The sequence below is a fragment of the Coenobita brevimanus genome, chromosome 66 (genome assembly GCF_032717465.1).
Source record: "Coenobita brevimanus isolate Jiangsu-jjx chromosome 66, ASM3271746v2, whole genome shotgun sequence".
Classification (NCBI taxonomy): domain Eukaryota; kingdom Metazoa; phylum Arthropoda; class Malacostraca; order Decapoda; family Coenobitidae; genus Coenobita; species Coenobita brevimanus.
In genome coordinates, this window is record NC_137019.1 from 4,640,303 (window position 1) to 4,664,579 (window position 24,277).

Here is a 24,277-nt window from a genome sequence, read left to right on the forward strand (position 1 = left end):
ACATAGGCTATATCACTGTGGTATATACAGTACCATACCAGATGTATGCAGGGCCACACAAAGAATTTCATTTGAAGCATAACCTCCCTTTAAACACACCCCATAAACATAGCTAACACACGATTGCCGTGTCTTGCAGGAGTGCACAATTCACACAGTGAGTTCATTTTGTTAAACATTGTCATTTTATTCATAAAACATGGAAAAATATACTAAAGAAATAAATCTTGAGCATTTATTGATGCTCTGATGATTAGGAAAGAAGTGTTGTACAGTAGAATTATTACAACTCCGTTGCTCAGTTTTGTACAGCTGCAGCCCACCAAATTATTCCTCAAATGCATATGATTTTGGAATGCATATGCACAGGCAGAGAAGGTAAAATGCACCATAGCTGATAGAAGTGAAGGCTTACACTGTTGGATAAGTTACTGTGTTTGCAATTTGTGTGTACAGTATTTACTGTATGAACTGCAAACCAACTGAGTGGCAAGTGAGGGATGGAGTATGGTGGATAGGCAAGGAGTATGAGTAAATTGGCGGGCCACGGCCCTTTACATAACTATGAGCAAGGGAGTAGTGATAGTTCTACTGTACAACACTTCGTTCCGAATCATCAGTTCACCAGTAAATGCTCAAGATTTATTTCTTTAATTTAGTTTTCTATGCAGTTCATTTCGTTTCGTTTTTAAAGGCTCCAACATGCTTGCATGCGTCGGCCTTGATCACCTAATGGCGGCTCTCCATGCTGCACGATCCATTGCAGCCTCCCTCTTCAGTCCCTTAACCCTGGGGTCACACTTAATGACCTCGTCCCATGTCTTTCTCAGTCTACCCCTCATAACCCCACCCCCAGTATTAACACTTTTCACCTTCCTCACCCAGTTATCATTCCCCATCCTCTCCACATGCCCAAACCATCTCAATCTACCTCTCCTCATCACAACACCAGTACACTCCAGTCCCATCCTACCCCTCAACTCTTCCATCGTAAACCCAGCCCCTCCAGACCTTGCACGCAGGGACGCACAACACATCCACATACTCATTGTCATTTCTGTACGTCTGAGCCTGCGAATATCCTCCTCCTTTATTGCCTAGGTCTCACTACCATACAGCATTACACTCCTGACACATGCTGCATACAAAGACCCCTTAGCATGCAGAGAGAGTCCTCTCAATGTCAGGAGAGGCAACAGCTCCCTGAACTTCTTCCAACCACTTCTCACCCTAGCCACAGAGCTAGCTCCAGCGCCACCTCCATCACACAACATGTCTCCCAAATAATAAAACTCTTCCACACACTCAAGAGATTCACCAGCAAGTTCAATCCTTTCACTCCTGACAATCTCCACCTGCTCTTCCCGACACGCCGTCACATAAAATCAGCATTATCTTGCAGTCTACCTCTGATACCACTACATCTCTTGTGCACCCATTTATCACTGCACATGGTAGGATTACTTCCCACGCCCTTGTGGCAAACTGCATATGGCCACTCTCCCTTGTCTTTGACAAGACCACCACCAATCCTAGATATCATCACTTCTGTTTTATCTGCATTTACCCTTAAGCCCTTGTGCCCCATACCATCTCTCCACTTCCTATATCTTTCCTCCGCCTCCCGTTCGTTCTCTGCAATCAACACCGAGTCATCAGCATACAACATCTCCCACGGGAGTCCGTTTCTGAAGTCATGTCAGAAGGCTTCAAGTACCATGATAAACAACATGGGACTCATAACTGACCCCTGATGCACACCAACGTTCATGGAAAACTCATCACTCAAATCTCCATTCACTCTACATAGCCATAACCAGCCACTCCTCCAGGCCAAGCTTTCTCATTGCCCACTTCACCACCTCTGTAGGGACTCTGTCAGAGGCCTTCTCCAAATCAACAAAAACAAAATACAGATCCCTTTTCTTACCAATATATTTTTCCTGAAACTGTCGAACAATGAATATGGCATAAGTGGTCCCCCTACCTGGCATAAACCCAAACTGCATCTCATCAATATTCACTCTTTCTCAAATAATCATACCTTCTAAAACTCTCTCCATTACCTTCATTATCTGATCTAAAAGCTTTATACCTCTTTAATTTCCTCATTCCAGGGCATCACCCTTCCCTTTATGCACATTTACAATTACGCTTTTCTGCCAGTCATCTGGGACAACACACTCATAAATAATCATATTTATCAGGTCAGTGACTAACCTCACCCCTATATCTCCTGAGGCCTTCAGCATTTCGACAGTCAACCCAGACACACCTGCTGCCATCCCCACCTTCGTCCTGCCTATTGCCTCACTCACAGTAGCAGCATCAAAGGCCAAGGGCCAAACACTGGATCTGCTGGCTCCAAACATTCCCTGTCCCAGTCAAACTCCTCATTCAAGAACCCCCTATAATGCTCTCTCCATGCATCTTTAATATCCTCACTGTTCACCATTATCCTTTCTTCATCATTCTTCACACACTGCTCACCTATAATATCCCAATTATCTCTCTTGATCTGATTTGCCACCTGACATATCATATTTTTCCTTTCCCCATGATTTAGGTTATCAAGTAAAAGACTCTGTGACTCAGACTTCGCCCTGTATACCTCTCTTTTAGCCCTGTGCTTGGCAGCCAAGTATTCCTCCTTGCTACCACCCTTCTTCCATTCCCGGAAAAGCCTTCTTTTCTCCTTAACTGCAGCTTCTACACCCTCATCCCACCACCAAGTTACTTTGTCTTGGTGGGCCTCTTGTCCAACCGCATGTTACATCAGTAACTCTCAAGAGATTGTTCTTGAAGGCTCTGTACTGTTCATTAACGCCTCTGTCTGTGGCTCCCTGTTCAGCCACCACTCTCCTCATCTTGCTGTAGAAGGCATCCCTTGCTACTTTGTTTTCCAGCTTCCATATTTTCACTCCTGGGTACATAAGTACTCTTTTTCATCACTTGTTCTTTAAGCATCATATCACAAATCAATAGTTTGTGCTGCTGCACACACTCCTCACTTCCTATAACTTTAACATCCCTCACTAACCTCCTATCAGCCCTCCTAACCAGAAAATAATCTATCTGACTGCTATTTCCCCCAGACTCATACGTAATTAACCTACTGTCTCTCTTTCTAAATTGTGTGTTGCACATAATCATGTCCGTTGCCTCCCCAAACTTGAGTATCCTTTCCCCTTCTGCATTCCTTATACCATACGCATATCCTCCATGTACTCCTTCATAACCTTTTGCTGCTTCACCTACATGACCATTTAAGTCCCCTCCCAAAACCACTATCTTGTCGTCCCACGTACCACCTACTACACGTATTAAATCATCCCAAAATCTATCTTTATTGTATCTCAGTAAACTCTCAATTATCTAGTGTAATTCATCCAGGCCCTATGCCGCTTAAAGCAAAATGCTGGATACTCTTGCATAGTATCTCCCATCAGCTCAATACAGTATCCAGCATCAAGCTGGATATTGCATCACTATCCATCTCGAACCTCTGTCCTAACTTTCCCATGAGTAAGGGTTGAAAATTTAGCATAAAATACAATAAAGTAATTATACAGTACAGTAATACTGTATAGCGCTAGTTGGCTGCTGTTTACAAGCCAGTTGATATGCCTCAATGCTAGAACCGCCGGTTACGTCCTGTTTTGGCGCTGGGTATTGCTTTATTAGAGCCGAGCGAGCAGCACTGGATATTGCTTTGGGCGGAATATTGAGATGACGGATAATTGAAAGTTTGCTGCATCTGCAAAACAGCAGAGTGGTGAGTGAGGGATGGAGTGATAGCAGTCAGAGGAGGAACAAATTGGTAGGCTGCAGTCATTTGCATAACTATGAACAAGGGAGTCATGATACTACTACTTTACAACACTACATTCTAAATTGTCAGTTCATGAATAAATGTCCAAGATTTAATTCATTATTTAATTTTAACATGTTTTTATGAGTAACATTTAACAGAATGGACTTGCCAAGATAAGATACTGTAAGATGTTGCAAGCTTGTTCATTGTTAAGAGTTGGTTCGTTGGGTAGAAAACCGTATAGGTACCACATACAGTACTTTCTGAACCCTCTATCCAAAAAACTTTCCCACAAGTAAAGACAGAAATTAAACAAAATACAACGCAGGTGAGAGAGGCTATGCCACAGCCTCTCTCACCTCTTTATTCTACCATGCTGTTCCCGGCACCCCCTTTTGTTTTCTCTTCACCCCACACACCACCTCACATGCTGCACAGATTTCTTTTGTGAATATCTTGCACACACCTTCCACGTCCCCCATCTGTTCCAATCCATATTTACCCAATCTCTCTCTCTCTCTCTCTCTTTTTTTATATAGATGGGGGCACCCGTCATCCACCTAACTTAGTGTAGCGGTAGCTACTCAGTTTAGGGTAGCTCCACATAGAATGTCAAGCCAGATGGTTTCTTGTGGACCAGGAAATCATTTACAGTGCTGGGTGGTAACCTTATAACCAACCAACATTTGTTCCCTACGTGACAGCATTTGGGTTGGTGGAGGGTTAGTGTTCTTCCCTGGAAAACAACTGCGTGTACTGGTAAATAAAAATACAGCCAAGAATTCTTGGACCAGGACTGACCAACAGGTGACGACTAAGGGCTGAACATAGGACACGGGACGGATTGTGACATGGAATGTAAGTGGTGCTAAGGATGAGGTGAGAGAGAGAGAAATTCTCTAGGTGCTTGACAGTGCAAAAATGGACATACGTGGAATAACTGAGACAAAATGGAGAGGTGAGACTGAGAGAATGGGAGTATGGATGGGGTATATGCATGGGAGTATGTGAGCATCAGAGGGCAAAAGAAGGAGTTTGTATGTTGCGTGCAAGAGATGGAAGGAGAATGTAAGAGAGTATGGATCAGTTGGCTCAAGGATTGTGTGGGTAAGATGAGAAGTAGGACTACAAATGTGGGCGATTGTGTGTGTGTGTGTGTGTATGTATGCACAAATGCAAGTAGAGTGAAAGAAGAGTTCTGGGCAAATGTGGAAGCATGCATAGAAAAAAGTTCAAAAGATGAGAGAGTACTTTTGATCGTAGATATGAATGGAAGAATAGGGAATGTGAAGGTGGATGGAGTAGTTGGTGAGTGAGGTGTTCTTGCAGAGATGGATGAGAATGGCAGTGCTCTAGTGGATGTTTGTGTGGGGAGGGGGTTGGTGATAGCCAGTACCGTCTTTAGACACAAAATGATCTACAGATACACATGGAGAGTGATGAGAAGGGTGGGAGTGGGTGGTGAACTGAATGAATGGAAGGCAGTGATTGATTATGTGTGTGTGGTTGACAGAATGGGGTGGAGGCAAAAGTCAAGGTTCAAATGCAGTGGAGGAATAGAAAGAGAGAAGGACAGAGAGAAGTCCATACAAGGAGGGTAGAAAGGTTGCAACAGGATGGATAAATGGCAGAATATAAGAGAGACGTGGAGGGGCAATTGGATAAATATGATCTGGAGCAGACTGGGGAGGTGGAAAGTGTGTGCAAGGTATCCACATAAGAAATCTGTGAAGCATGTGAGGTGGTGTGTGGGGTGAGAAGACAAAAGGGGGTGCAGGGAACAGCATGGTGGAATGAAACGGTGAGACAAGCTGTGGCACAAATGAAGGAAGCATATAGTGAGTGAATGGGAAGCAGGGACATTGAGGAAGTAGGGAGATGGAAGAGGGATCTACATGTAGAGAGGAAGAGAAAGGTGAAAGATTAGTAAGAGAAAGAAGAGAGTGGATGAGGAATTTGGAAGTAATTTGAGTGTACTGTAAAGTGGAGGGAATGTAAGAGAATATTCTGGAAAGAGGTAAAGAGAGTAAGACTGGGTGAAAAAGAAGTAAGCTGGAGAATGAAAGATAAAAATGGTAGACTGCTATTGGAGAAGGGAGAAAAAGTGAGCAAATGGAGAGAACACTTTCAAGAATTGTTAAATATAGAGAATGAAAGTAATTTGAGGATAAGTGGCTGGGAGAAGGAGGGAGATGAGAAGAGATGAAGAAATCTAGTAGGATGGAAGTAGTGGAAGCAATGAAGAAGGTCAAAATGGGGAAATCCCCATGAATTGATGGACTCTGGTGAAATGCCAAAGCATGGGGGAGAGATAGTAGTAGAGTGGATGTGGTAGATGTGCAGATTGGCCTGGGAGGAAGGTAGAGTCCCGGAGGATTGGATGTCAGGTATAGTTATTCCCCTGTATGAAGGAAAAGGGGAAAAAGAAGTGTGTGGTAATCATAGGGGCATTTGTCTTCTTAGTATAATAGGAAAAGTGTATGGTAGGATACTTATTGAAAGTGGTAGGGAAATAACAGAAATTAGTTGGTGAAGAACAGGGAGGTTTTTAGGAAGGGAACAGGTTAAGATAATCAGTTGTAGGTCTTCAGTAGAAAAGCTTCTAGAGAAGGGAAAAGTTGTATGCAGCCTTTGTGGATCTGGAGAAAGCATATGACAGGGTGGATAGACAAGGAATGTGGAAAATGATAAGAATATATGGAGTAGATGGAAAGTTGGTGAATGCTTCGAAGAGTATTTTTTAGGGTGCTAAGGCTGCAGTGCATGTGGATAGTGAATTGAGTGAATTTTTCCATTTGAATGTTGGAATGAACAGGGATGTTCTATGTCTCCATGGTTGTTCAGTCTGTATATGGATGGGGTTATAAAAGATATACAAGGTAGGGCAGTGGATGTTGGAGCATCATTAATGAGAGAGGGCAATGTTTGGAAATTCCCTGTACTGTTGTTTGGAGATGATACTGTATTGTTAAGTGAAGATGAAGGAGAACTGCAAGCCTTGGTGAATGAGTTTGGAAGTGTGTGTAAGAAACAGAATCTAAAGGTGAATGTAGGGAAGTGTAAAGTTATGGCCTTTGAGAGAAATGAAGTCACTGGAAGGACAGTGATGTTGGATGATCAGGGAATGGAAAATGTAAGTGCACATAAGTACTTGGGTGGTGTGATGAGTGAGGATGGAAGTTTGAAGGGTGAAGTGCTTGAAAGGGTACGACAAGGAAGAAAGGTTGTTGGTTCCTTGAAGGCTGTGGTAAACAGGGAAGTGAACATGGAAGTAAAAAACCCGCTGCATGAGAGTATTGTGATACCAGCTTTAACGTATGGAAGTGATGCATGGGCTATGTTGGAAGGACACAAGTCAGGAGTGAGAGCAATGGAAATGAGTTAGTTGTGAGGAGCATGGGGAGTTACATTGAGAGACAGGGTGATAAATGAGGAAGTGAAGGAGGATTGTGGTGTGGATGTGGATGTGATAGGAAGCATTAGGAGAAACACATTGAGGTGTTTTGGCCATGTGAAGAGGATGGAGAGCAAGAAATTAACAAGGAGAGTATTTGAGTGAGGTGGAGGGGGGGCGGGAGTGAGGGGGGGAGGCCAAGGATGAGATGGAGTGGAGAATTATATGAGAGAGAGGGGTGTGAGCTGGGAGCAGGGCAGTGAAATGGCAAGCGACTGGGTGACATAGCAGCTGTTTGTTTGTTGTCATCCCTTACAAGATTAAAGCATTTTGCAATAGATAGATAGATAGTTTTTTTTTTTGTACTGAATATCAGTTGGCACTATACAGTGAGATAGGTTGGTGTTTTGTTTGTTTTGGTAATTATTGTAAGCAGTTTTGTTCCTTACATGACAATAAGTGGGTTAGCGGATAATTAGTGCCCTTCCGTGTAAAACAACAAACTTGTAGACAGCCACCCCTTACGGGATAATGGTATCTGCCTGTAAAGAGATAGGTAGATAGATTTCAGAACTCCTGACTTTGTTTTGTGCTAGTGTGAAAATTCATTTTGTTAAGTTTTCACAATGAACTATTTGTTTTCAGGCATTGGAGGGATGGCTGACCCAATGTTTGTAGCCCAGCGCAACAACAACCAACTATCCCTCAACATCAGCGATGTCAGTAGGTGTCACCTGACTCTCAGTTTACCTTGGTAGGATGTGCCTTTCATCTTTATTGTATATGTTCTGCATTTGCAGTTATCCTCATGATGTATTACACACTTGTCTCCTCTCCAAGTCAAAGCTTCAAAAAATATAAAACAATGTCTTAAGAGCAGTAACAGGATGCACAAACAACAAGTACTGTACAGATCATTTGCGTGAAGAAACAAATACTCCCAGTCAAGGGTTATGTGAATGTGCGAGGTACACAGTTCATATCTTTGCTTCAGTTCAAGGTCCATCTCACCCATGTAAATTAATGTTGCATCATCTCTCACTACAGGAAAACAGTCACCCAGTACTACAGAGTGTCCCAGTAACATTCATCCCTCTCTACCTGACACTGCCTATCACAGTACAGTACTTACAGACAAATAGCCTTCCCACCCATCCGAAGTCGTCAGCCAAACAGCATCCTTCATGAACCACCACCAGCATTTCACCCCTCAGAAAATACTCTGCCCAGAGGGACATTAATGGACATAGCTGGACTGCTCTGTGACCATCACCCTACCATGCTCCAGTACCAGTACAAAATTCAACTCACAATCTGCTTTGCCCACACTCCAGCAGAGCCCCATAATACAATGCAGTTATTCACTCCATGTGCCACACTATCACTGTACAGGTAGTCCTTCAGCCTAACCTCAGCAAAAGATCTGTGGAAGTGCCTGGTTCAGTGGCTGGTTTCCTGCCATATACTGCATTCATGTCTCATTGAGCTTTGGGGTTTCAGCAACAGTAAGGGCGTATCTACACGTATCCTCGAACATGTTGACAACACAGCTGGCAACATGTTTTAATGCTGCTCTGAGTTTACTGGCAGCAAAGGTGATGTGATAAATGTGTCCATAAGTGGCAGCTAAGACTTCATGATGGTAACAACATGATCTGGACGCTGCTGTTCCAAGCATATTTGCAGCTTGTTCGTTATTGTGTTGTTTACATGTTGCCAACACTTATTCCAGCACATGTGTGGATGCACCCTAACAATAACAACAGCTTTGTCATGTTGCACAGTTTCAGTAATTATAAGGAAAGGTACTGGCAAGGGATGTCTTTCCTTGGTGGCACCAGTATAACCAGGCAACAATGTCTCTCGTCTCCTTCCCTCCCCTTTGCAAATAGGATGGTGGAGTGCAGAAGGGCAGCTTCAACTTATAGTCTTCTAAATGCACTTTCAGATAAGCCTGCGGTTACAGCAGTAATGATGAGTGCTGACTGGTATGGCATTCCAAATATAGATCTATCTATTTATCTGTCTATTGCAAGACACCTCAATCCTGTTCAGGGTGGCCATAAACAAATCGCCTCCACGTCGCCCTGTCCCCCGCGATTTCACTGCCCTGCTCCAAACTCACCCCCCCCTCCTCTCATATACCTCTCCACCCTATCCCTCCATCTCATCCTCAGCCTCCCCCTCCCTGCTCACATACACTCTTTTCGTCAGTCTTTCACCCTCCATCCTCTCCACATGGCCAAACCACCTCATTGTATTCCTCCTAACGCTTCCTATCACATCCGGGAGCGCGGTAGCTCGGTGGTAGGGTGTCGGGCTCGTAATCGTGAGGTTGCAAGTTCGCGCCCCGCCCGGTGGCTGCCGTGCTGGGAGGGGTAGTGCTCTCCTGTAACCCTAGCAGGGCTATATGATCTGATGAGGTCTAGCTCGGGGATTAATCCCTTTCCTATCACATCCACATCCACACCACAACGCTCCTTTATATCCTCATTTGTCAGCCTGTCTCTTCACATGACTCCACAGGCTCCTCTTAATTAACTCATTTCCACTGCTCTCACTCTTGACTTGTGTCCTTGCAACAGTGTCCAAGCTTCACTTCCATATGTTAGAGTTGGTATCACAATACTGTCATGTAGTAACTTTTTCACTTCCATGCCCACTTCCCTGTTTCTTATCACTGCTTTCAAGGAACCAGCAACCCTTCTTCCCTGCTGTACCCTTTCAAGTACTTCACCCTCCAAACCTCCATCCTTACTCATCACATTACCCAAGTACTTAAACGTACTCACATTTTCCAATTCCTCACCATCCAACCTCGCTGTACATTCACTGACTTCACCTCTCTCAAAGACCATCACTTTACTCTTCCCTACATTCACCTTTAGATTCCCTTTCTTACACACACTCCCAAACTCATCCACCAAGCCTTGCAGCTCCCCTTCGTCTTCACTCAACAACACAGTATCATCTGCAAACAACAGTACAGGGAGTTTCCAAACACTACCCTCTCTCATCAGGGCCATTCCAACAGCCACTACCCTACCTTGTACCTCTTTTATTACCCCATCCATTACAGATTGAACAACCATGGAGTCATGACACATCCCAGTTTCAACCCAACCTTCAAGGAGAAAAATTCACTCAATTCACCATCCACACGCACTGCAGCTTTAGCACCATCATACATACTCTTCACAGCATTCAACAACTTCCATCTACTCCATATATTCTTAATACTTTCCACAATCTTTGTCTATCGACCCTGTCATATGCTTTCTCCAAATCCATGAAAGCTGCATACAACTTCTTTCCCTTCTCTAGAAACTTTTCCACTGAAGATCTAAAAATGAGTATCTGGTGTACACAATCTCTTCCCATCCTAAAGCCTCCCTGTTCTTCTCCAACTAATTCCACAGTTCTTTCTCTAACTCTGTCAATAATGATCTTACCATACACTTTTCCTATTATACTAAGAAGACAAATGCCCCTTTGATAAATGCACACTTCATTTTCCCTTTTTCCTTTGTACAAGGGAATAATTATACCTGACTTCCAATCCTCCGGGACTCTACCTTCCTCCCAGGCCAATCTCCACATATTCCACGTCCATTCTACTACTATCTGTCCCCCATGCTTCAGCATTTCACTACACACTCCATCAATTCCTGGGGCTTTCCCCAATTTAACTTTCTTCATTGCTTCCACAACTTCTATCCTACCGATTTCTTCCTGTCTTCTCACCTCCCTCCTTCTCCCAGCCATTCCCCAGCCACTTATGCTCGCATTACTCCCATCCTCTGTTCAGCAATTCAAAAATATATATATACTGTATATATATATATATATATACAGTAATCCTTGTACTTTCTGGACGCCCACTTTCCGGACACCCCACTTACCAGACATTGTGGGCCTGGCCCTTCGGAACCCAAAAATGGCCAAAAAAAAGAAAAAAATCTTCAAAAAATCCTAATTTTTTCCCACCCATAATTTGAAATTACCGCGCGGCACCGAACAGCTGTTACATCACAGACCCTTCACCCCTTCCTTCCTCCCCCCAACCCCCTCAGGGTTGCCATTTGGTATTTTTCATTACCAAATGTGGGCCAATTTGTAATGAAAAATTCGTTGGGTAATGAATCAGAATAATGCATTACCAAACGGTTTTTCACATGTATGATGATGCACAGGATGGAGATGGTAGATTGTCTGCTCTCTCTGATTAATCTGCTAGCCAACATAGTGTGAAAATAATCAACATTCTGTTATTATGAGGAGAGTGATTACATGTATTTCCACTTGTATATATAATTAGTGAAGAATAAATGCTTCCTTTAAGAATTTGGTAATGAAAATTGAGGAATTTGGTAATGTGGCCAAGTTCAGATCTGGCAACCCTGTTCCCAGTTACTGCCTAACCTTTGTTCAGGGAAGACGTCCATCGTAATCGATGCCGCACGTGCTCGTTTTTTGTGAATAAAACAGTGAATAAACCGCAGTACCTCGCCACTAGACCACATGGGAATTTACAGTGTTGTGCAGTGTTATGAAATTTAGAGTGCAAAGGATTAACTGTGGAGTGAGTGTGGAGTGCAAAGTGGCAGTTGAAATGGCAGTTGAAACTGGTGTGGTTCAGTTAAGAAGAATGTGCAGTGTTAATCAATTATAATTCACAGTGCAAAGAATTAAGTGTAGCACAACACTGGATTAGTGTTGGATTACTGTACATGCTTCAAGAGCATTTTCACAACTACCAGAGCATTAGAGAGTTAGACGAGACGGCCACAGACATGCTGTAAGTACAGTACAGTACCCTGTTTGTTGCTAGGCCTAAGTATTTTCCATACTCACTTCTAATTCCTCATTGTCTGGTTCCTTTTCATTTATTTCATGCTTTATGTCCATTCATGGTGTGAATAGGGTCTTAAATAGGTTTAAATAAGTACTATGCATGTCTGGTAGGGAGTTATTTAGGTGGCTTTCAAAGTTAGGCTGGGTTAGGGTCCATAAGTACCAGTCCAGCAGTCAGAGGCCCACTTTCCAGACGGGACCACTTTCCGGACATGCCTTTGGCTCTATTACACTGGATAGTGGAGGGATTACTGTATATATATATATCATCATCATCGTCATCAGCCGTTTGAGTATCCATTCAGGACCGGCCTATCCCGACCAAGGTCGGGACGATACAGCCAATGTATCTCTACCAAGTGGCTTAGGCTGTCTGGTAGAGATTGTATGTAGGGTGAGAAGTGCTTGTAAGTGTAACTGTAGTGTTGGAGTGGCTTTGGATGTGTGTGTAGCCTGTGAACCAAGTGTAATTGGCCTGCGCAAGCCGTCTGGGTGCAAGCATACTTTATAGTAAGTGACACTGGTTCAACCACAGCACCCCTTGTGTCCTCCAATGCAGTACGTGACCGGGTGAACACTCCCAAAGTTTATTACCCTGGTGGGGCACGAACTCTGGTTCACCTGTGTACGAAACGCACACTCTACAATTGTGCCACAGAGGCTCCATATATATATATATATATATATATTGTTTTTGTTTTCAGTTTCACTATTGATGCTCTGACATGCTTGCATGTTGGCCTTGGCCACCTAATGGCGACTCTCCATTCTGCTCAATCTCTGGCAGCTTCAGTAATTAGTCCTTTAACCCTGAAGTCATACTCCATGACCTTATCCCAGGTCTTTTTCAGTCTGCCTCTCACTACCCTATCCCCAACATTAACACTGCTCGCTTTCTGCACCCAATTATTATCCCCCATCCTCTTCACATGCCCAAACCATCTCAATTTATCTCACCTCATCACAACACCAATACAATCCAATCCCATCCTACCTCTCAACACTTCCATCGTAAACCTAGCTCCTCCAGGCCTTGCACTCAAGGACGCACTGCACGTCCACCTAATCATTGCCATTTCTGTATGTTTGAGCCTGCAAATATCCTATCCCTTTACTGCCGAGGTCTCACTGCCATACAGCTTTACACTCCTAACACATCCCACATACAATAATCCCTTAGCACAGAGGGAGAGCCCTCCCAGTGTCAGGAGTGGCAACAGCTCCCCGAACTTCTTCCAGCCACTCCTCACTATAGCCACTGAGCTAGCTCCTGCTGCACCTCCAGCACATAACATGTCTCCCAAATAACAACTCTCATCCACACACTCAAGAGACTCACCAGTAAATTCAGTCATTTCATGCCTGGCAATGTCCACATGCTTTCCCCAAACACCGCACACGTGTAGTCAGCATTATCTCGCAGTGTACCTCTAATACGACTACATCTGTTATGCACTGACTTATCACAAACACTGCATAAGATCGAATTACTTCGCACACCCTACTGACAAATTGCCCATGACCACTCTCCCTCCTCTGACAGTACCACCCCCAGCCCTGGATACCATCACTTTTGTTGTATCTGCATTTACTCTTAAGCCCTTGTGCCCATACCATCTCTCCACGTCCTAAATCTCTCCTCCACCTCCCGTTCATTCTCTGCAACCAACACCATCAGCATACAATATCTTCCACAGGAGTTCATTTCTGAAATCCATGTGAGAGGGCTTCAAGTACCATGATAAACAACAAGGGGCTCAAGACTGACCCCTGATGCACACCAGCATTCATAGAAAACTCATCACTCAAATCTCCATTCATCCTTACCTGGGTGTGAGCACCCACATACAGTACATGGTCATAATGACCCTAACCACAAGGGGCTTAAGACTGACCCCTGATGCACACCAGCATTCATTGAAAACTCATCACTCAAATCTCCATTCATCCTTACCTGGGTGTGAGCACCCACATACATGGTCATAATGACCCTAACCAGCCACTCCTCAATCCTAAGCTTTCTCATTGCCCACTTCACCACCCCTCCAGGGACTCTGTCAAAGGCCTTCTCCAAATCAACAAAAACAAAGTACAGTTCCCTTTTCTTTCCTATCTATTTTTCCTGAAGCTGTCGCATAGTGAATATGGCATCAGTGGTCTCTTTGCCTGGCATAAAACCAAGCTGCATCTCATCAATAGTCACTCTATCTAGTCATATCTTCTAGAATGCTCTCCATTACCTTCATTATCTGGTCTGAAAGCTTTATGCCTTTATAATTTCCTCTTTTCAGGGCATCACCCTTCCCCTTGTACACATTTACAGCACAGTCAAGTCGCGTAATCTGCGACAATTAGAGACTGGTACCTACCCATGGATTACGAATTCTGCAGTTTACAAAGTTAAGAACCATTGGGGGAAAAGGATATTTAGTCTGGACCCTCATGGAACCCCCCTACAGCACCCCATTTATGCCCTTCTCCACTCGAATAACGTCCAAATGCTGCTGATAACTGAGAGGAGCCCTCTTTTTGGACCCCAGCTGGGTCAAATGTCGCTTTTGGAGGTTTGGGCCGTCCATAACAGAGCCCAGGGAGAGGTAACCTTGACAAAAAAAAAAGGCCAGGTAACGCTCAGAACTCATGGGGGAACACACGTGGTTGGTGGGACAGGAGGTAAACAAAACATGGCAACTGTAGTGTGCACACTTGCCACCAGTTCCGGGCTGTGATAGGCTGCTGGGTCTAGGTTTTCTGTGATTGGCTAGCATCCGTGGAATACATCATTGGTGCCTGGATATTATAAATCTCCTCGGAAGTGAGCCACTTTGGAACTGAGGAATCGCATTTTTCGTGTTTTTTCCACAGAATAAAGAAATAGGGACTGGTTGGGTAAACTATTGTGGATTACAAAGATACGTTAATTAGGCAACTTGACTGTACACTCTTCAGCCAGTCATCTGGGACAACACTCTTGTACTCATATATATACAGTTCTCCCTCCTTGTACGATGTTTCGTTTTACGGTGTTTCGCATTTATGATAATTCTTCTTTAGTACCAATCATTCGTTTTACAATTGAGCTCCCCCACATTTACAGTTGGTAATGTGGAGAAATCCCGTGTCACAGGCAGATCACCTGAGATTTGCATCGCATACCCACCCTGCCCACACAATTTCTTGCACTTCTGCTAACCAAGTATCACTGGTTCCGAGACAGTTCGCCATCAAGTCAATTCGCCCTCAAAACATGGATGATTCCCCGTCAGGACAATTCACACCCTGGATGATTCCCCGTCATTCTATAAATATACTTATTATTAATTAATCAATACTTTAATACCTATATTTCAGGGGGATCCATCAAAGTCTATGTTCAGTAGCATAGGCTTTGGATATTATTTATTAGTTGCACCTTTAGTCAATAATTAACTTGTCTCTTCCTCGCAGTAGTCACCTTTGAATTATATTCTAGCGTCATCCATAGCTGTCTTCATTAGTGACTGCGAATTATCATGTTATTTTTGTGATGGCGAATTGTCCCGAAACCACATCACTGCCCAGTCTCGCCCGCACGCTAGTTCAGCTTGCAACTGCCGTGCATCTGTGTGCCACAGTGCCCAGGATATTATTATTTTTCCTGTTCTTCATACTGCACCGTATTTCATGTCATTGTTTATGCTATTTCATGTCTTCATGTTTGCAAACATACATTCATATGTGATTTGGATGCACTACAATACATAAAGCCTCACTATGATTGCATATTAGATCACTTGTATGGGTGTTGGGTTTCTTATATGCTAGTCCAGGAACACATCCGTATTTTTCCTATTAAACCTTAAGATCGCTATACGATATTTTGGTATAAGATTGCCTTTCTAGGAACGCATACTTATCGTAAAGCAAGGGAGACCTGTACATGGGTACATCACCACTTTTTTTCATGCTGACACTCATCGACATACCTGTACGTTTTGCAATTGCGAGGTCTGTCATTTGCACACTTTTCAAGTTTCCGCATGTGATTTTTGGTAGGCATATGCAGGAGACCTTCCGCTACCTGCTGCCAAGTGGGGACACTCCCCAACCCGCATGACCCCTGCACGCCATTGTCTCGGTCACTCATCTGTTAGCAGTGACCCAGTAAAGTCATGGGGTGCCGAGCTCTCTCTGACAACGAAATTCAAGACGTCCTTGATGCCTTCACAGGCAAGAGTGATTCTCCAATCGATTTCGATGTGGAGGACAAAGATTACTTGATGCAAGAGGAAGAAATGAGCAGCAATGATGAGGAGGTACCGTCACCAAAGAAGGTGCAGTATGTGATGTACTGTAGGGCAAGGGAAGGCCAGCCAGGACCCCAGGCACGTGCATGCACCTCTCTCCAGCCACTCGACAAAAGGTCTGATGAGGACAAGGACAAAGCAGCAGGTCAGGGTGTTCCCTCGTAGTTGGGGGGGGGAGAGGATATCGCCGCGGGGAGCTGAAGGGGTGGCAAGGAGAAAGATAAGGTATGGGCCTAGTGCTTTGTTTGGGGAAGGTGTGAGTGGTGTGGCAGGTGCCAGTGAAAGGGAAAGTGGTGGTGTGGTGGTGGTGAGCCATTTCCCAGGCAAGCATCTGGTGCACCTGGGGAGCGGGCAGGCGGGGAGCACCTTTTTCAACCCGCAGACTTCCCGTTCTTCCTCCCCACAGCCCCATGATGTGGGGAAAGAAAGGAAAGGGAAGGGAAAAGGGAGCGGGAAGAGAAGCGCGAGTGGGGAAGGGCGCCGCTCTCCACCTCCCCAACCTCCCCACAGCGACAAAGGCGACGATGGGAACGAGACTGGAGACGTTGGTGTGTCGTGGGACTGGGAAGATGGGAGTGATTTCACTCCCATCATTCACCAGTTCACAGGGGATTGGCGGTCTGGCTGTACCACACCTGGCCTCCATGCAGGCTCCACCAGGGTGGATTTCTTCCACCAATACTTCAATGAGGAGTTTCTGGAGTGGGGAATGGAATAAACAACACATTTGCTAGCAGCTAGCGCCACCAAAGTGAGCTTGAAGGTACAACGAGCAGGCACTCCCACCATTACGACTACCCAGTAACGACAGGTGAGATGTTCGTATTTCTTGTCCTGGTTTCTCGTGATGGGTATTGTAAGGAAATGACAAATTCCGGCATACTGGTCTCTAAACTCCATGATAAATGCACCTTTCTTTGGGAAGGTAATGGGTCGGAATATATTTCAGCAAATTCTGAGCCGCCTCCACTTTTACGATGCTGACGACCCTGCAAATGCTAGTAACACAGATAGAATAAGGAGAATAAGGATGGTTTTTGATCACCTGCGGGAAAAGTTCCACTCATCCTTCTATCCTTACAGGACCTTGTCATAGATGAGAGTCTCATGTTGTGGAGAGGCAGTAGTGTAATCCCTCCAATATCCGATGTAATAGAGCCAGAGGCATGTCCAGAAAGTGGGTCTCTCTGGATAGTGGGCCCCTGCCTTCTGGACTGGTACTTATGGACCCTAACCCAGCCTAACTCAGAAAACCACCTACATAACTCTCCACCAGGCATGCATAGCACCTATTTAAGATCCTGTTCACACAAACAAGGAACGGAAAGCATGAAATAAATGAAAAGAAACCAGAGAATGAGGAATTAGGAGTGAGTTTGGAAAATATTTAGCAGTGTACAGGGTACTTAAACATGTCCGTGGCCATTCGTTACGAAGGTTAACCCGTCTCCTCTGAGGCTCTGGGAGTGGTGAAAATGCTTTTGAAGTACGTACAGGAATCCAGCGTTGTGTTGCACTTAATCCTTTGCATTACAAGTTATAATTGTTTAACACTGCACATTCTGTTCTTAAAAGCACCATGCCAGTTTCAACTGCCAGTTTTCACTCTGTACTTAATCTTTGCACTCTGAATTCTAATTTCATAACACTGCACAACACTGTAAATTCCCATGTGGTGTAGTGGCGAGATATTACAGTTTATTCACCGTTTATTCACAAAAACGAGCAAATGCGACATACATCGCAATGAACATCTACTCAGGATGGTAGTTAGGTGGTAACTGGGGAGTGGGAAGCAAGAGGCGTGAATAAACACAGCTGTTCAGCGCTGCGTGCCAATTTCAAAGTACGGTTGAAAAAAATGTCAGATTTTCTTCTTTTTTTAAAAACGTTTTTGGAACATTTTTGGGTTCCAAAGGCCCGGGCCCAAAATGTCCGGGTAGTGGGGAGACCGGATAGTGGGCGTCCGGATAATAGAGGGATTACTGCATTCATTTCAGCAGTACATACCCAGCAAGAGACACCGTTTTGTGTTCAAGATCTTTGTTATGTATTTACCTAATTTACCTAATTGTGATATACAGTACAGGAAATGAGCTACGTTTGTGGGGTCCCGTCTCTGTTTCTCAGTAAGTCAAAATTAGCTTTAAACTCTTTTAGGTTTTTAGACTGGACGATCTCTTTGTCCAGGCTATTCCACAGTTCTATACATCTATAAGGAAAACTATATTTCTTGATATCCTTCAAGCAGCTTGGTTTCTTCAGTTTCATTCTGTGTCCTCTTGTTGCTCTCTTATCCCATAAAAACAGATCTTCTTTGTCAATTTTATCTACTCCCACCATGGTCCTGAACACTGCAATCATGTTGCCTCTCTTTCTTCTTTCTTCTAAGGAAGGCAAATCTAGCTTTTCCAGCCTCTCTCTGTACAACAGATCTGCCAGACTGGAGACCATTGTGGTTGCTGTTCTTTGTATTCTCTCAATCTTGTTTATATCTTTCTTTTTGTGTGGGGACCACACTACTGCTGCATATTCTAACCTGGGCCGAATCATGGCCACTATCAATTTTTTCATCATCTCATCCATATAATGAAAAGCTACACTTGTATTAGTCAGGAGTTTATATGTCTGTCTAACTGCCTTGTTAATGTGTTTTTCAGGCAACAAACTGTCCTGGACCAGCACTCCTAAATCTTTCTCTTCTCTCGCTTTTGTGATTGGTTCGTTACCCATCAAATAATTCAGTGATGGCCTTTTGGTATATTTACCCATTTCCAATATTTTACATTTTTTTGCATTAAATTTCATTTCCCACATCCGGCTCCAATCGTGTATCCTATTCAGATCCTTCTGCAGCATTTTACAATCCTCCTCAACCTCTACCTTCCTCAAGATCTTTGCATCAATAGCAAACAGACTTGCATAACTGTTCACTCCATCTACCATATCTATCCATCTATCTATTGCCAGACGCCTCAATCTACCATATCATTTACATAAATCAGGAACATTACTGGCGCCAACACCGAGCCCTGTGGGACTCCACTTGTTACTTCCCTCCATCCAGACATCCTATCCTTTATTACTGTCCTCATTTGCCTGTTGCTCAAAAAGTCTCTCATCCATTCCAGGAGGTTCCCCTTCAGCCCTCCTATATACTCTAGTTTCGACGTAAGTCTCTTATGGGGTACATTGTTGTAGGCATTCTCCAAATCTAAATAGACACAATCCACCCAACCATCTCTCTCCTGTAGCACGTCAATCGCTCGAGTAAAAACTCAACAAGCTGGAAACACATGACCTTCCACTTATAAATCCAAACTGGCAATCAGCCAAAATATTCATATCTTCCAGATATTTTATCCATCTATCTTTCAGAATTCTTTCGCACAATTTTGTGACCATGCTGGTTAGGGACACTGGTCTATAATTCAGGGGTTCTTCCCTGTTTCCTCCCTTATAAATTGGTGCCACATTTGCCCTCTTCCATTCTTGAGGCACTTTCCCCTCTTCCAGAGAACACACAATTAAACTGTGAAACTTATCCACCAGTTGTTTTCTGCATTCCATCAGTACCCAATTAGAGATTCCATCTTGTCCTGGGGCTTTCCTTACATCTTGAGTTTCCAGTAATTTATACACTTCCTGTACTTCCACTTTTATATCTTTTATCACTACATTTCTAGTCACTCCCTCCCCTTCCACAAACTCCTTTTCATTAGTGAAAACTGATTGAAAACCTTTGTTCATTATTTCTGCTTGCATTGCTGCATCTTTATAGACCTCTCCTCTCTACTATCAGTTTGGTGATTCCTTCCTTTAGTTTCAGTTTGCCATTGACAAATCTATAAAACAGTTTGGGTTCATCCTTACATTTATCTATTATACCTTTTTCAATATTCCTTTCTTCCTCTCTACGTATTCTTGTGTATTCATTTCTAGTTCTTTTATATTCTTCCTTTGTTCTGTTGTTACCTCTCTTTCTCCAATTGTTCCATGCCATCTCTCTCACTTTTTTTGCTATCATACACCTTCTGCTAAACCACTCCTTTTTCCTGTTTTCTTTCCCCCTTACTCTTGGCACAAACTTTTCCACTCCCAAATTATAGAGGCCTAGAAAAATATTTTTATATTTCATTTATATCTCTCAAATATTAACATTATTTATTTGAATACTATAATTGTATGTTTTAATTATTGTATGAATAAATTCATGGATAACCGAAATCGCGTGAAAAAAGTTCGCGTGAATTAAGGGATTACTGTACTTGCGATATATGACTCTCATTATATTAGTAAGGCCGGTAAATATATGTGATAACTGTAATATAATGTGGAAACTTGTATAATGTTTGTGGAAAGATATTATGTAAGTTGAAATATAGATTGTAAGTTGAAACAACAGTCACAATGAGTCACTGGTGCAAGAAATTGGAGATTTTTGTGTGTTCGGTGAGTGAAACGATGCTTATATCGCCTATATTTGTGTATAAAAACCAATATATTTTTGTACTACATATAACTTTGTACCAAATGAACAAATACGTACGTATTCTGAGTGGTTTGGAATAGAAAACGTGAGAGCTGCACCGTGGCTCCTGAGAACATGGTACCAAGTATGGGGAGGGTCAACTGTACAGCCCACTTCTAGGCTCAGTGAGCAGTTTTTTTGTGATTTTCTATTGTTTCTCACAAAAAGCAGATGTTTGAGGGGGAAAAAAAAAAATCCAAAATTGGTTGGGATTGGGGGGGGGCATTGGTGGAAAATCAGTCGGGACGCAGCGGGTTAAAGAAATAGACAGCAAGATGGTAGTAGTTGAGAATGCTCTTTACAAAATTTTTGGATATGTCCATTAAGATTTTTCATTTCTACATAGATCCACAACTATTAGGGAGCCTTGAGAAAATACCTGATGGATGACCTCCAGGAGAGCTGACAAAGTGTCTTACACTGAAAGGAATACGAGCAGGTGGATACAGCTGAAGTTCAGCGTCAGAGAAAATACTGTTCAGAGAGGTTTAATATAAAGAAGGAACTCTTTACATGCGATACAGCTGTTACTCTTCTTGGTCTGTTGGGTGGGGGAGGATTTCATATCATAATATTTCTCTGAGACTGGCTGTTATTCTTTTTTGCTTTATTGGCAGCAGTCTTTCTGTTCATCTTACTCCACCTGTCTTTCCTAGTGTAGGTCACTCGTTTTTATTCTTCTGCTTTTTTCATCAGTGCATTTAAGTAGCTGTACAAAGAAGAATGTTGCTGTGAGTGATATAACCTTATTTTCCAACAGTCGACGTCATTGGGCAGGATGTGGAGTATGCTCCATCAGATGTTTACAGTGCAATGCCGATGGGGGTGGGGGGCGGAGCAACCAGTGAAGCTAACTACTCCACCATTACCAATATTTCCCGGGTTGACCCTGACCTGGAGAGCAAGCGCAAAGCTGTGGTAAGTGTTAGGGGTTTGTGAGAGTACAGTATTGTGACCTTTCATGAGAAGCCACTCTGATAATGGCTGAGGCTAGTATGAGGTATAAAATTTAATTAGAAGTATAGTTATAATCAAACTAGTTCAGCAAGACTGCTGGTTTTATCCACACGCTTTGATTGCTGTCCCAATAAACACTTAATTCATCCGCACTTCGAAGATCCTTAGAACTAAAACGTTTCTTGCCTGTGTAAATTGTGCTGTAATATCCTCATTTCCAAGTTCCAGCCACTATAACACAAAAGAAAAGCATGACAGAAGACTAGTGATCTTTCATCTGTGTGGATGTGAGGGTTTGGTATTGTGGAGGTTTGATATGTCAAAAGTGAGAGCAGTCGAAGTGGGACCGTTAAGTAGTACAGTATATGAGTTTTTATAGGAGAAGAAATATACATAAAAGATGTGAAGTAAGAAGGTCTTGATTGGAAGCTAGAAGAAAGTGCATGGTTGTTATGATCACAGGAGAGAAGGGAACTGATAAGGATGATGAAATAGATGTATTTGAGTGAATTTGAGATGGAATGAAGTGTAGAAAAACTGGTTATGGTTAGTAAATGTGTGAGAAAGTAGTGGAAGTTCAGATAACAAAATAATTGTTGAAGGATAAATGGTTGCAACCCCTTCAAAATTTGGCAGTAAACAGAATGTTCTTTGTCCCACAGGCATTGCAATAACAACTGAATCCTGTGAAGCATATTTTTGTGTGGAGCAGTACCTGTAAGATGGTGTGAAAACAAGTGAATCCTATGAAGCATGTTTTTGTTTGGATCAGTGCCTGTAGGATGGTGTAGAGTATCCTGAAAGCCTGAATAATGAGTGATTGGATGAATGGCTGTCTTGTTTTTGCACAGTTGATAGTACTTTCATTGACATTGCATTCCTGTTACTATTTCTGGATCCTACCCACCCTATTTGTTAATGGGGAAGCAGTATAATGAGAATATTTCTACAACACGATATAGGTCATATAGAATCTCGTGCTGAATCAAGTTCATGCCAAAACGTGACATATGTTTATATGTAAAATAGGGAATTAGGTTCTGGGAACCCAATATTTTTCCAAAGAAAGTATGTACAATGTTCAGTTATTATCAGTATTTCTGCCTTAGATGTCTGCTGCTGTGTGTTTATACTGTATAGGATCTTGCTGACTGGACATGTCATTATATCCTATCTACCCGAGTGGTTTTGCCCTACAAGACCCTCCATAATTTTAACCTCCTGAAATTGCCACAGAGCCTAACCCTGACAGCCCACAATACCAACCAGGCAGATATTTCCAATAATCTGTCTGTCTATCTGTTGCCAGACGCCTCAATCCCATTTGGGGTGGCCACAAACAAATCGCCTCCACGTCGCCCTGTCCCCCGCCATTTCACTCCCCTGCCTCCAACTCACACCCCCCTCTCTCATATACCTCTCCACCCCATCCCTCCATCTCATCCTCGGCCTCCCCCTCCCTCTTCCCCCCTCCACCTCACTCACATATACTCTCTTCGTCAGTCTTTCATCCTCCATCCTCTCCACATGGCCAAACCACCTCAGTGTGTTCCTCATAATGCTTCCTATCACATCCACATCCACACCACAACACTCCTTTATATCCTCATTTGTCAGCCTTCTCTCCATGTGACTCCACAGGCTCCTCTTAAATAACTCATTTCCACTGCTTTCACTCTTGACTTGTGTCCTTGCAACAACGTCCAAGCTTCACTTCCATACGTTAGAGTTGGTATCACAATACTGTCATGTAGTAACTTTTTCACTTCCATGCTGACATCTCTGTTTCTTATCACTGCTTTCAAAGAACCAGCAACCTTTCTTCCTTGCTGTACCCTTTCAAGCACTTCACCCTCCAAACCTCCATCCTTACTCATCACACTACCCAATTACTTAAACGTACTCACATTTTCCAATTCCTCACCATCCAACCTCGCTGTACATTCACAGACTTCACCTCTCTCAAAGACCATCACTTTACTCTTCCCTACATTCACCTTTAGATTCCCTTTCTTACACACTCTCCCAAACTCATCCACCAAGCCTTGCAGCTCCCTTTCGTCTTCACTCAACAACACAGTATCATCTGCAAACAACAGTACAGGGCGTTTCCAAACACTATCCTCTCTCACCAGGGCCACTCCAACATCCACTACCCTACCTTGTACCTCTTTTATTACCCCATCCATGTACAGATTGAACAACCATGGAGACATGACACATTCCTGTTTCAACCCAACCTTCAAAGAGAAAAATTCACTTAGTTCACCATCCACATGCACTGCAGCCTTAGCACCATCATACATACTCTTCACAGCATTCATCAACGTCCCATCTACTCCATATATTCTTAATACTTTCCACAATCCTTGTCTATTGACCCTGTCATATGCTTTCTCCAAATCCATGAAAGCCACATACAACTTCTTTCCCTTCTCTAG

At 43.3% G+C, this 24,277-nt stretch overlaps 1 protein-coding gene across 1 annotated transcript in view; it reads left to right on the forward strand.

The window, feature by feature from the left end:
• LOC145405295 (transcription factor RelB homolog) overlaps positions 1-24,277 on the forward strand; it is a 103,900-nt gene that overhangs the window by 6,180 nt on the left and 73,443 nt on the right. The window contains exons 2-3 of the mRNA XM_080276716.1: positions 7,854-7,931; positions 21,640-21,797. Coding sequence (XP_080132842.1) covers positions 7,865-7,931; positions 21,640-21,797 — 225 coding nt within the window. The 5' untranslated portion in view covers positions 7,854-7,864. The remainder of the gene's footprint in view (positions 1-7,853; positions 7,932-21,639; positions 21,798-24,277) is intronic.